Source organism: Pelophylax lessonae, assembly GCF_965119305.1.
Source record: "Pelophylax lessonae genome assembly, chromosome: 6".
In the NCBI taxonomy this organism is placed as follows: domain Eukaryota; kingdom Metazoa; phylum Chordata; class Amphibia; order Anura; family Ranidae; genus Pelophylax; species Pelophylax lessonae.
Window position 1 is genome coordinate 230,320,332 of NC_138773.1, and position 14,958 is coordinate 230,335,289.

General features: G+C 43.9%; 1 protein-coding gene across 6 annotated transcripts in view; it reads right to left on the reverse strand.

Annotated features, from left to right (window-relative positions):
- Positions 1–14,958, reverse strand: part of HDAC4 (histone deacetylase 4) — a 666,648-nt gene that overhangs the window by 262,365 nt on the left and 389,325 nt on the right. For all 6 annotated transcript variants that reach the window (XM_082260868.1, XM_082260870.1, XM_082260869.1 and 3 more), the window contains 3 exons: positions 12,824–13,065; positions 12,594–12,744; positions 9–123 (listed from right to left, as the gene is read on the reverse strand). In XM_082260868.1, coding sequence (XP_082116994.1) covers positions 9–123; positions 12,594–12,744; positions 12,824–13,065 — 508 coding nt within the window. The remainder of the gene's footprint in view (positions 1–8; positions 124–12,593; positions 12,745–12,823; positions 13,066–14,958) is intronic.

The following is a 14,958-nucleotide window of genomic DNA, read 5'->3' on the forward strand; positions in this document are numbered from 1 at the left end:
ATACCCACCAGAAGCGAGGGTCACTAGACATGCAATGATTGAGGCTACGGTGAGCAAGGGCTTTCTTCTTGTTCAGGACAAACTCTTGCAACTTCATTTTAACTTCAGTGCTTGCTACAGCACCTACAAAAGAGGACCCAGAGAGAAGCTTAAACTGCGAGGAAAATAAAAGTCACTGTGTGAAAGCACTGTAAGAAATACATAGTGTTAATTTTAAAAACGCATACAATTTGCCAGATGAGGAAGACCAAGCCTCATTTACAAGCTTTAAATAAAAAAAAAATAAAAAAAGAAGCTGATCAAGTGGTGAACATATTAGGGGCTAGTCTGAATCCTTCTTTAGTGTTGGCATCCTCCTCCAGTGAACAAGCCTAACATATGACAAGAACACACGATTTTTGATTGCAATGAGAAATAATGTAAAAATGTTCAGAAATCTAAAATAAAGGATACATAATCATTCTAATAAATTTAGTCATGAGGGATTAATGAAGGCTACCATTGCTGAACTGTTTTCTCTTTACCTGGCTAATCATTTTGCTACTCGGGCTTCAAAGCAATGCAAGTAGATATAAGTTGCCCTGACACACTTGGACACTTACTTACAGCATGTCTCTTCTTGGACTGTGACAAACATACTGAAACACAGCCAGGCAACTAGCGTTTTTAGAAGGACTTCACTGAAGCAGTCACTATACTTCTCTCATGACAGATTCACTTTTGAAAGAATTTGCCTTCTAAATGTAGATTGCCAATTCTAGCTTCCATAAAAATGGAAAGTTTCACTTACCTGTAAATTCCATATCTTAAAGTACAGGACACAGGATGCGCAGTTATAGACAAGGAGTTATATGCCACTACAGTCAGTTGATTGGACACTGGCAAAAGCTTTGCTGAGAATGCCCCACAAGGCAACCTCACATAACCCAACTCATTATGTGGGACTCCAGTTTAGTAAGAAGAAAAAAGGCAAAACAAAGAATAGAGGGTAGAGACTTATGTCCTGTACTGTACTCCAAGATATGGATTTTACAGGTAAGTCAAATTCCTTTTATCTTAGTCATACAGTATAGGACACTAGGTGTGTAGTCATATAGATCACACGGTGTCTCCAAGCAATGAACTGAAGGGTTGCCAACAAAATAGCAAACCACGACAAATAACCGAACAAGAAAAGGAGGTTGTCTAAAATGACTGCTTAAAGCACCTTGTGACCAAACCTTGCATCAGCAGAGGCCTGAAGATCCACCCACATAACTGAGAAAATATAAACTGAAGATCAGGTGGCAGCTTTGCAAACCCACTTAATAGATGCTTGGTTTTAAATATCCCATGATCCCTCAACAGATTTGGTGGAGTGGGTCCTGATAGGGAAGGTGGGGACCCTTTCTTTGAGCGCATACAGTGCCTTGCAAAAGTATTTACCCCCTTTGGCATTTTTCATGTTTTGTTGCCTCAGAACCTGGAATTAACATGGATTGTTTGAGGATTTGCATAATTTCATTTACAGAGCATGCCCACAACTTTGAAGATATGTATATGTATATGTATATATATATATATATATATATATATATATATATATATATATATATATATATATTATTTATTGTGAAGCAAACAACAAATAGGACAAAAATAACAGAAAAAGTCAATATTCATAACTATTCACCTCCCTGAAGTCAATACTTTGTAGAGCCACCTTTTGGGGCAATCACAGCTCCAAGTTGCTTTGGATAAGTCTATGAGCTTGCCCCATCTTACCACTGGGATTTTTGCCCATTCCTCCTTGCAAAACTGCTCCAGCTCCCTCAAGTTGGATGGTTTGCGCTTGTGAACAACAATTTTAAGTCTGACTACAGATTTTCTACTGGATTGAGGTCTGGGCTTTGACTAGGCCATTCCAACAAATTTACATGTTTCCCCTTAAACCACTCAAGTGTTGCTTTAGCAGTGTGTTTGGGTTCATTGTCCTGCTGGAAGGTGAACCTCCATCCTAGCCTCAACTCACGCACAGAGTGGTACAGGTTTTGCTCAAGAATATCCCTGTATTTAGCACAATCCATCTTTCCCTCAACTCTGACCAGTTTTCCAGTCCCGGCTGCTGAAAAACATCCCCACAGCATGATGCTGCCACCACCATGTTTCACTGTGGGGATGGTATTCTTTGGGTGATGTGATGTGTTGGGTTTGCGACAGACATAGCGTTTTCTTTGTTAGCTGAAAAGTTTAATTTTAGTCTCATCAGACCAGAGCACCTTCCTCCATACATTTTGGGAGTCTCCCACATGCCTTTTCGCAAACTCAAAACATGCCATTTTGTTTTTTGCTGAAAGTAATGGCTTTCTTCTGGCCACTCTGCATAAAGCCCAACTCTATGGAGCATACGGCTTATTGTCGTCCTATGTACAGATACTCCAGTCTCTGCTTGCTGTGGAACTCTGCAGCTCCTCCAGGGTTACCTTAGGTCTCTGTGCTGCCTCTCTGATTAATGCTCTCCTTGCCCAGTCGGTGAGTTTTGGTGGGTGGCTGTCTCTTGGCAGGTTTGCTGTTGTGCCATGTTCTTTCCATTTGGTTATGATAGATTTAAAAGGTGCTCCTGGGGATCATCAAAGATTTGGATATTTTTTTAAAACCCTGACTTGTACTTCTCAACAACATTGTCCCCTACTTGTTTGTAGAGTTCCTTGGTCTTCATTTGCAGTGTTTGGTTAGTGGTGCCTCTTGCTTAGGTGTTGCAGCCTCTGGGGCCTTTCAAAAAAGGTGTGCATATGTAATGACAGATCATGTGACACTTAAATTGCACACAGGTGGACATCATTTTACTAATTATATGACTTCTGAAGAGAATTGGTTGCACCAGAGCTTTTTATGGGCTTCATAGCAAAGGGCATGAATACATACGCACATGCCAATTTTCGGTATATTTTTCTCATTTCACTTCACCAACTTAGACTATTGTGTTCTGAACCATCACATAAAATTCAGATTAACAAAACATTGAGCTGTAATGTAACAAAATAGGTAAAAAGTCAAGGTGGGTGAAAATTTTGCAAGGCACTGTAAGCCCTGGAAAGACGTTGCCTGAGCCACCTAGAAAAAGCAAAATGATCCTTCTTGGTACCTTCAGGGAGGACAAAAGGAAATCAATTTTTCAAAAGGAAGATGTTGCAGCTACGGTAGGTAAACCTTCACACTGCTCTGACCACATTCAATGGAATTAAATCTCCTTGGCATGCTTCAAGGCTGGACAGAGGGAAGGGAGAACTATATCCTCACTGAGGTGAAAGGAAAAGACCACTTTGGGAATGCAAGAAGGATGTGGGTCTTGGAATCATTTTATCTCTATGTAAGAGAAGAAAGGGTTCTTTTTACAAGAAAGAGCCGCCAATTAGAAGACATGCCTGATGGAGGTAATGGCCCCCAAAATGGTCACTTTACTGGTGAGATGCTCCAAAGGGACATAGCAGATCGGTTCCATAGTTGGTCTTTAAATTACTAAATGAACCAGATTTAGATCCCAGAGAGACACTGGAGGTCTAAGTGGGGGATTAACATTAGTCACACTTGGCATAAAGGTCTTACCAAGAGTGTATGAAGTTAAAGGTTTTTGGTACAGAATAGGTAGGGTTGAAACCTTTTGTGATAAATTGAATAAAGGATTTACCAAACAAGTGTTCACCATTGAAAGGCATCTATGATGCCTTTTACAAGCAGGATCAGCAGGCCAAGCCTTTAACCACAAAATTCTTCTTATGTGGACAGAGGAGGGATATCCTAGAGACCTTGCAAATTACATTCTCCAGGGCATCATCACAAAACAGCAGTGCCAAAGAATAGAATCATGTTCTCTATTAATTTAACCAGTCAGCTACAGCTTGACCAATAGACACAATGGCAATGGTTGGTTGTAAAGCCAGACCTGTGAGCGCAAAGCATATTTTCAATAAGGTTTCAAAGTGCTTGTAGACTGAATGCTTAAAAGGAGAAAAAAATCTTCAACAGCAATAGTGAGATATTTGATGAGAACTGAGATGGTAAGATCAACTACATGAATTATTTTGTTCACTACTGGAACAGACTATTTTCTTCATAATTTTTTTTGTAGAATAAAATACTTCTTAGGATTATGCCTATGCAGAGGAACGGTCTCTCTAGATTTCACCAGGCATTTCGATTCTGGTACGATTAGACAAAGGCAAGTATGCACAGTATCAATAAATGAGCCCACTGTACAAAAAGCATATGACCTTAACTTGTGCTCATAAAATGTAGAACGTGGAAAGTCCACTGCAGGGTCATCTTCTGTGTCCACCTCACCCTCCTCAATATCAGACTCAAGGAATTTAGGAGGATCAGGGTCATAATCCTGGAAAGATTCATGTGATGGAGAGGCAGAAGAGCAGTTTGGGCTATGGAGAATAAAGGCTGGAGAAGGGAAGAGAATTTTCAAAAGAAATGAGACACCATTGCAATAAAATCCGCCTTAATCAGATTGGCCACTTTTTGTCGACCTAAAAGGGAGCTAGAATTAGAGGAAGAGACCCGTCTTAATATAAGACCTTACACTGCTGTAGAGAAACACTTATAACCTTGAGAGTTCTGCTAGTTTTCCTCAGTGCCGCCTATAGCCCAAGTGCTATTAGACCCTTTATTGTCAATTATTCTGTGCCTTGTCTCTGCTTGTCTCCTAGTTCAGGGGGTGCCTTGTGGAATACTCCCACAAAATATATGTGGATCAAGAGGCTTTTTGCATATCTGGGTCACTATAACCCGTTACCTTCCACCAAGTTAGCAGAGACATTTACAAAGCGGGATAACACAAAGTGAAAAAACTCTCCATATGTAAAACAGGACACGGTAACAATTACATTTTATCTGCACTGCAGGTTCCCAGAGGGGACCCAACTTCACCAGTTACGGTGGATAAAATCACAAAAGGGCCATTAGAGTTTGGGTGCCATTTGCCAACGCAGAATTTAGTGCCCAAAGCAGCAAACATTACAGGCCAGCCCCGCTGATGTGAAGTCTGGGTACGGATCCAAAGATATACATATAGGGAAATTGATAGAAGTGTCAGTTGAAGTGGAATAAAAAAAATTGGTGTAGAGGCTTCTCCAGAGAAGCAAAGGTCATCACATAAGGATACTAGCAAAAAAACAGTAGTCCCACAGAGTTTGTAGGGTTAAAGTGGAACTGCACTGCATCTGAGCACCACAAAAATGCCATTTAATTTTTTATATTCAAAGAGAACTCCCCCATTCATATAGGTCTACATGCTTTACTTGGCTGACAAATCATTTAGAAAAACACCCAGACATTTCTGGTAGTGGCCATCTTAATTAAGGGAAGATGGTTCATGTATCATTTTCTTCCTGGAATCCATCTGCCCTTAACTCAGGCTTAGGCTGAGCTTAGAAAACCTCCCTCCACTCCTGAAGACTCCTGGGTCTATGACATCATTTGTCTAGGCATGGAAGCCAGGAAGTAACAGAAGAAATGTTAAAATTGGATTTTTGTCTTACCGTAAAATCCTTTTCTCTGAGGTTCATTGATGGACACAGCTCCAGAATCTTCTTAACCATTGGGTTATGCAGCCCCATACAGGAGGACACTAGGCAGGAAACTTGGAACGAACCTTGCTTGTAAGGCCGAACTAAATAATACACCTCAGGAAGTGCCGCCATGGCTAACAGAGGATAGACTTAGAGCTAAACTAGAGAAACTTAACATAAATAAATCCCTGGGACCAGATGGCTTGCACCCGAGGGTTCTTAATGAGCTCAGCCAGGTGATTGCCAGACCATTATTCTTGATCTTTAAGGATAGTTTACAGACGGGTATGGTGCCAGCTGATTGGAAAAAAGCCAACGTGGTACCAATATTTAAAAAGGGGCAGAGATATATCCCGGGTAACTATAGGCCGGTCAGCCTAACATCAGTAGTCTGCAAAATTTTGGAGGGGATGATAAGGGACCACATACAAGACTTTAGTAATGAAAACGGTATTATAAGTAGTAATCAGCATGGATTCATGAAAAATCGTTCGTGCCAAACCAATCTATTAACCTTCTACGATGAAGTGAGCTGCCACCTAGATAAAGGTAAGCCTGTGGATGTGGTGTATCTGGACTTTGCAAAGGCCTTTGACACCGTTCCCCACAAACGCTTACTGTACAAACTAAGGAAGGTAGGTATGGACCATAAGGTGAGTACCTGGATAGAGAACTGGCTCCAGGGGAGAGTACAGAGGGTGGTGATTAATGGGGAGTACTCGGATTGGGTGGGGGTGGAAAGTGGGGTCCCCCAGGGTTCTGTCCTGGGACCAATCCTGTTTAATTTATTCATAAATGATCTAGAGGAGGGGATATCTAGTACAATCTCAGTATTTGCAGATGATACTAAATTAGGCTTGCCAATATCTTCTATGCAGGATGTGGAAACCTTGCAAGCGGACCTGAACAAAATAACGGGGTGGGCAACTACATGGCAGATGAGATTTAATGTTGAAAAATGTAAAGTAATGCACTTGCGGGCTAGAAACCAGAAAGCAAGCTACTCACTAGGGGGGAAACCTCTGGGTGAGTCTAGGATGGAAAAGGACTTGGGGGTACTGGTAGACAACAGGCTTGGCAGTGGCATGCAATGCCAAGCCGCCGCAAGCAAAGCCAACAGAATACTGGGTTGTATAAAAAAGGGGATTCACTCCAGAAATAAAGAGATTATTCTCCCGCTCTACAAGACTCTGGTCCGGCCACATCTGGAGTGTGCTGTCCAGTTCTGGGCACCGGTCCTCAGGAAGGATGTGCTGGAACTGGAGAAAGTCCAGAGAAGGGCAACAAAAATAATTAGGGGAATGGAGGACATCAGCTATGAGGAAAGACTACAAGCACTGAACCTATTCTCTCTGGAGAAGAGACGATTGAGGGGGGATATGATATCAATGTACAAATACTGTACTGGCGACCCGAGCATAAGGAACAAACTATTCAGAGAGAAGAGATACAATAAGACACGTGGCCACTCACTAAAACTTGAGGAAAGGCGGTTTAACCTTAAAGTGCGTAAGGGGTTCTTCACTGTAAGAGCGGTAAGGATGTGGAATTCTCTTCCACAAGCAGTTGTATCAGCAGGGAGCATTGATAGTTTCAAAAAACTATTAGATGGACACCTTAAAGACCACAACATACAGGGGTATACAATGTACGGTTAAAAGCAAACACACACACACATCATAGGTTGAACTGGATGGACTGATGTCTTTTTTCAACCTCACTAACTATGTAACTATGGAAAAAGCCTTACCTTGTCTTTGGGGCAGTCCCAGGGGATATACTCCCACACTCTGCTATAGGCATTCAGTTTTGTTGCAAGCAGTGTAAGATGAAAAATAACCTAACTCAATAGAGGGTTGGGTGCCGTGTCCGTCAATGAACATCAGAGAAAAGGATTTTACGGTAAGACAAAAATCAAATTTTCTCTTTTGTTCATTGACAGACACAGCTGCAGAATCTTCTTAACCGCTGGGACGCCAAAAAAGCAGTGTTACACATGAGGGGTGGGAAAAACACAGCAGAAAAAAAAACTCCTAAAAAGGCTAAACCTAGCCAACCAGGTAACATGAAGCTCTACCAGGAACAACTGGAGCTCACCTGAAAACAGTACACCCTCAAAGAGGACTAATCCTCTCAAACAGCGGCCTGCAAAACCTTGCGGCCAAAAGCAGCATCCACCGATGCCAGTACATCCACTTTATAAAATTTTGTAAAAGTGTGCACAGACGACCAGGTGGCCGCCTTTCAAACCTGTATCACTGACGCCTGATGGCGGAAAGCCCAAAAGGCACTAAGCGCCCCGTAGAAAGCACCTTAACAGGGAATGAATGGAGGAACCTGACCCTTGATGGAATAGGCCTGCACCACCACCTGTCTTGTCCATCTAGAAATGGTCACACCAGACAGGACCAACTCCTTGCGAGGTCCATCCGTAAGGACAAACAGTAAGGCTGATTTCCTAAACAACTCGGTTGCCGCAAGGTACACCCTGAGTGCCCTACCCACATCCAGAGAGTGCAAGGCAATCCCCCAAGGGTGTTTCGACTTAGGACACAGGGATTCAAATGGAAACCAGAAACAACCTTGGGAAGGAAAAACTGATGAGGGCGAAGCACCACTTTATTTCTCTGAGCCACCAGGTAAGGTGAACGACAAGACAACGCCGCCAGCTCCGACACCCTGCATGCAGAAGTAATAGCCACCAAGAAGGCTACCTTCTGGGACAATCTAAGTAGCGGAAGCTGGCAAATATTTTTGAAAGGCGGTTACTGGAGACCGAACTTGGGGAGCCAAGTGGCAAACCCCCTGAATAAAGGTGCGAACCAAAGAATACCAAAGGACAGTAAAAGAAAACTGCCAAACGCGAAAACCTGGCCCTTGACGGTACCCAAGCCCAGGCGTTGCGCAACACCTCGTTGGAGGAATGCCAAAATCCAAGCAACTGAAAGGGAATTGGGGTTGACCCCCAAGAGACTCGCACCACGCAATGTACGTCTTCCAGCCACGATGGTATATCTTCTTAGAGGTAGATTTTCTAGCCTTTATCAGTGTGGGAATCACCGATTCAGACAACCCCCTATCCTTCAGCACCTGGCTTTCAATAGCCAAGCCGTTAAAGCCAGCAACTGTAAAGCAGGATGGAAGATTGGCCCCCTTGGGCCAATAGATTTTCTCTGAGAGGAAGTCTCCAAAGGGGCATCGGCGACCAGCCTTACCAGATCGGCGTACCAAGACTGGTGAGGCTAGTCTGGAGCCACTAAGATGATCGCATCCCTTCTGCCTCGATCCTTCGCAAAAGACTTGGCAGAAGTTTTAGCGAGGAAAGGCATATATCAGATGATACTGGCCCCAAGAGCCACCACTGCGTCTGTTGCATCGACCAGAGGGTCCCGAGACCTTGCCTCAATTCTATGTACCTTCCTGTTGAGACGAGAGGCCAACAGGTCCACCGCGGAAGTTCCCCCACCGGAGACAGAGCTGAACCTTAGAAGGCCGGCCTCCTGAGCCGCTAGGACACTTTTTGTGCCCCTTGGTGATTGACATGGCATTGTCCCATGGAATCCTTACCTGGCATCTAAAGGCGGTTTGTCCAATGAGCCAGACAAATCTTATCGCCCCAAGTTCCATTGATCGGTAGGTCTTGACTCCCCCAAAGTCCAGACCCCTTGAGCACATCCGTGCCCAAAATGTCTCCACACCTGGACAGGCTGGCTACCATAGAGACCACTGTCCAGTACAGGGGAAGGAAGGATTTGCCCTGTCGAAGTGCCGGAGAGCGAAGCCACCATACCAGGGACCCTTTTGTCTCCCGGGTCAACAGGATCAGATTGTCTAGAGACTGTGGATCCTTGTCCCACTTGGAAAGAATCTCTCTTTGCAGAGGTCTCGAGTGGAACTGTGCAAACGGAACTGCCTTGAAGGTAGACACTATCAGGCACAGCACCCGCAGGCAAGGCCGGAAAGATGACTGCTGGACAACAGGAGCAAAATGGCATCCTGCAGCTTTTGGATTTTTTTCCCCTGGAGGAAATACCCTGGCTGAAGCCGAGTCCAGAGTCAGACCCAGATAGTCCAACTTGGTGGACGGAACCAGAGCAGATTTTTGGAAGTTCAATTTCCAAATGAACTCCTGCAGAGTCCATACAGTAAATTTCAGGTTGTTCTTTAAAGCAGTCGGAGACTCTGCTTGCAGAAGAAGAGTGTCCAAATGCCAACACCGGGGCCAACACTTTTGTGAATACACGAGGAGCTGAAGCAAGACCAAAAGGGTAAAGCCATGAATTGAGCATGCTCCTTGCCTACGGAGACGCTGATGACCGACATATATTGGAAAATGAAGGGTGTCCTTTGATGTGGGGATGCCACTACCACACAAATGGACTGCATTCAGAACTTCTGTACCCGCACAAGGAGGTTGAAAACCATGAGGTCCAGGATTGGACATACCTTGCCTTCCCTCCTGGGAACTGTAAACAGGTTTGACTAAAAAACCTTGAAAACGTTCCGATTTTGGAACCGGAACAATCACCCCTTGTAGTAGAAAGTCTTGTACCGCCCCAAAGAGACCTAGCAGGCGGTCTGGAGACAAACGCAGCTTGGAAGGAAAGAACCTCACTGGGGAATAAGACCGAAACTCGATCTTGTAGCCAGACCGAAAATCAGCTCGTGGACTCCCCTGTCTTCAATCAGGGAGGTCCATGGGTCCAGAAAGAAGCGAAGACGTCCCCCCCCCACCTCTGACATGGGTGAGGGTGACCCTTCAGGCTGAAGAGGGCTTGTCTGCAGGTCTGGAATAACCCACTCTCGGCTTATCAGACCAGATTCCTCTTGGAACCTCCAGTGGAGGTTCTGACAGACTTGGATCCTTTGTCTTGAGATCCTGAGAGATGAAAAATCTGCATATGAGCCAAGAAGATTGGGTACAAGGATCCAGGAGAAGCAAGGACCTTTTAGTGGATTTGTGGTTATACCAGAGGAACAGTAGCATAGTTCACAGGGTGATCAATCCACCTGTGAACTATGCTACCGTCCCTCTGGTATAACTACCGATCTACTGAAAGGTCCTTGCTTCTCCTGGATTCTTGTGAGCCCTCATGTGTGGCTTTCAGCTGAACACCCAGCTACCACTCACTTCCCATATTTACCTTGTGCCCCAATCTTTGGATGGCCCTGGGAGGTTTTTTGATGCAAAGAAGGGGCATGTGCTACTCAGGTGTTTGCCATCTTTTGTCATTGAGCAATAACATGCAATAATAAAATAGTGTCTTCACCCTACTCCCCAGTGACGGAATGTTTTATTCTGAAACATGTTGGGATTAGTTGTGAACCCTACTACCCTGTAGGTCTCTCCAATTTGAGATCCAGTTGGGTTCCGACTCTAGTGGATGTCATTTAGCACTATATACTGTATGACCGAATCATTGTTCCTAATTACACTGTGATTTTTATCACCTTTTTATGGTTTTGTACCTAAAAAACTATTTTGACTTTTATACTGTTTGCTGCTTTCAAAGTCCCATGGGGGAGTTCCTCTCTTTGCTTCTACATTTCTAGGGATGTGGCAGTGAGTCTTTGAAATAAGAAAAAAGCTCCAAGTTCAGTGTAAAGAAAATAGTCAAACATAACAATCAGGGAAGACTACCGACTGCGATCCCGCAAGGGGACGCCGGTCAAAGGTCCACAAATGGACCACCGATGAGAACCCGCAAAAGACAAGGGGGTCGCCTTAAGAGCCCACCATAGAGAACATAACAGAACATAGCCCCCTTTAAAGATGGGCTGCCCGCGGTGACGCGGAGGTGCAGGCAGGATACCTCTGCTCACACAATAATGGCAGCAAGACTGTCACTAAAAATAAAGCACCCCCATGACACCACCCAGTTTGAGGGAGGTGCTAAGCTGACCATATGGCCCAGCAGGCCACAAGCCGTTACCTAAATTTTTGTAGGGGCCCAGCCGCAATAGCACCCAGATGCCCAAGCGGGAGTTGGGGGCTTCAGCTAAACCCACTGAGGCTGTCCCCCAACGCACCACCCAACTCGGCCGCATGGCCTAGTAGGCCACAAGCCGTGGCCTAAATTTTGAGAGCGCACAGTCACCGTTTGGAGGGACGGGGGGAAGTGAACCCGGGGGTCCGACTGTCCCAGGGAGGGGCCCATGTCCACCCCAAAAGACCACCAGGGGAGAGGTGGGACACTAAACACACCCCATGGAACCAGGTGGGCACCGCTCCAGACAGACAACCACACCATCGGAAATGGGGTGCTGCGAGCCAAGAGGCACGCTGCAACTCAGGCCGGGACAAGTTCGTATGCACATGCTCACGAGACGTTTAACTCACAGGCCAGCCCCCGTCCAGTGTGGCTATGTCGCGGCCGACCTAGCGTGGAGCTGAGGCCTGCTCGTGCTTGCTGGCCGGACTGGGGAGACCTTAAGGATCTAGAATATCCAGTCCTTCGTCCAGTCCAGAAGTTGATTGTGGTTCTCACAGGAACAGAATAAAAAAGAGGAAGAAATTCTATTTAAAAAGGAGAAAATACTAGGACCAGAGATCCCAGCAAGGAACTAGGTCCTTACTCCTGACTAGGCAGAAAAAAACAATGCCTATAGGAGAGTCTGGGAGTATATCCCCCATAGGCGTGGTAAAGCTTTTTCCAGCCTAGTGTCCTACTCCTGTAGGTGGCAACATAACCCAATGGTTAAGAAGATTCTGGTGTCCGTCAATTAACGAAAAAGAAAAAAGATTTAAAACAAGTAAATATGATATACTTTCCTATCTATTTACTAATACTAGCAGCATAAGGATTAAAAATAGCCCATGGAAATTGAGAGAGTGAAGTTCCACTTTAAATTATTGATACCCGAAGGCAGCGGTATAACATTTTTTTAGTGTCTATTATCTCTGGTTAGATGCATATTAGGACTTTATCTGAAAAACCACTTACTGTGCATTTTACTGAAGGAATCTTCCATAATATAACCTTACATACCAATATTTCATCAAACGGCTCTCTGCATTCTGAAGCCTTAAATACTCACTTTCTTTTCCCTTTTCCTTATTCTTCAACTGCAACAGTTTCTGTTCCCGCTGCTGTTTCTCAATTTCTTGCTCCTGTCGATGCTGTTCCAACTTTCTTTGGTGTTCCAAAAGCTCCTGTTGATGTTTCATGGCCAGGAGTTCTTGTTGTTGCTGTAAACAAGGTCAATACGTTAGCACAACTATTAACAGTACTCATTGGAGAGAAAAAAACATGCCTATGAGTTCTCACCTTTACATGCTCATGTAGCTGGGCTTCATGTTGTCTTGACAGCTGTTCATGCTGCCTTTGAAACTCTGCTATTAGGATCTGTCGTTGTATTTGCTGCTTTTGCTTTAGTGCTACCAGTTCTTGCTGCAGTTGTTGCTCCCTCCCACTGTCAGCTCCTGGTATAGTATACTGGGGATCAAGCCGAAGGTCCATAGGAAGGGTGCCAGAGGCCACCTGAAGTGGCAGTGCAGCAGAAACATCAACTACAATGACAAACAAAGCATGTAAAACCACTGAAAAATACACAGTTGACTCCAATTTACCAAACACATTCAGTAGCTGAAATGTAACTTTAAAAAAAAGTGCAGTAAATAAATGGGAAAATTATAAAAAATCAGGCTCGACTTTAAGTTCTATATGTCACAAAAATGTAGGAATAGGACTCATCTTAAAAAGTAATAAAAACAGTCCAAAAGTGAATTCTGAATAAAATGTGAAGCAAAGTATTACTTGGTTTCCAATCAGGTTATTTATAAATCCCCACCAGAGTCTTGTGAAAGACTGGGAAGAAGTGGAAGATAGAACTATGAGAACTTCAGTGTATTTGGGAACTGTCAAATTTAAATATTATTCTAGCCCCGTATGTCTCAATTGTTTACAAAAATTGCCTATACAATTTTTGGAATTGTATAGGCAATTGTTAACAAAAAAAAAGTATCATCTTAAAAGAATTAACATTTATTCAATTTCATTAAATAAAACACAAACAAATCCCCTCAATGTTTCACTGTTCCCATATGTGTCAATTATCTATGTATTTCGGTATGTATGTACTGAATGTATGTATGTTACCATGGCATAGGATTCGATTTGCAAAAGGGTGTGTGTCAGCGCTAGATTGGTCAATGTGTAGCAGCGTGCAAGAAGTATGGATATAAACACCATATGGTAAATAGAAATGCAGTGCTAAAAGCTTTAAAATTACCTCAGTTATATCAGATCTAAATAAAATGTACAAAAAAAATGCAATAAAATAAATGACGAGAGTCTTATGTAAACAATAATATTAGGATGTGGTTTTTATACCGCATACAGAGTGCCCTTTAAACCAAAGGCAATTCATTATAAACAATAGTGATCAGCAATGTAAGAAGACTCCACCGTGGTGGTGTTCTTTCCTCCACCGAACAGAAAAAAGTGAAAACTCACCAGAGCCAATTGCTGTTTAACATATAGAACAGCAAAACTCATTCATTACTCTCTGATCCTCCTCTCAATGGATGTGCAGTACCCGCTGGGTATAGCTATTCTTCACGTCACTTTGCATGGACATCAGAAGGTAAGCTCACTCACATCGCTCCTGAGGATACGCGTGGAGCGAAACGGCCATTGAGCTTGATCTCACATGCCTGAGGTCCAGCCGCCATTCTGTTACAGGGTGGCGGCACTTGATATAACTGGATTTTTGACTTACCGTAAAATCCTTTTCTCTGAAGTTCATTGACAGACGCAGCTCCATATTCTTCTTAACCATTGGGTTATGCTGCCCCCTACAGGAGTAGAAAACTAGGCAGGAAAAAAAAAACTTTACCACGCCTATGGGGCAGTCCCTGAAGGCATTCCCATACAAGATTCAGCTTTGTTGCAAGCAGTGTCAGAAGTAAAAATCCCAAACTCATTCGGAAATAGAGGGGCGGGTGCTGCGTCTGTCAATGAACTCAATGAAATGAGTCAAACGTTGATTTACACCTAGTTGTAGAAACTCCAACAAGCGAGACATAGAAAAGGAATGGGGAAAAACCCCATTCGACACTCACACCAAGTAATGTACGCTCTCCAAACTCGATTATAAACCTTCCTGGAAGTAGATTTCCTAGCTTTCAATATTGTAGGAATCACCGACTGACAGCCCTCTGTCCTTCAGCACCTGGCTTTTAATAGTCAGGCCGTTAAAGCCAGCGATTGTAAAGCAGGATGGAGAATTGGTCCCTGAGCAGAAGTTTCAAAAGGGATGTCTGCTACCAGCCTTACCAGGCCTGCGTACCAAGACTGGCGAGGCCAGTCTGGTGTGACCAGAATGACTGGAATCCCTTCCACCTTGATTCAGACGATACTGACCCCAAGGGGCCATCAGGGCGTCTGCGGTGTTGGCCAGA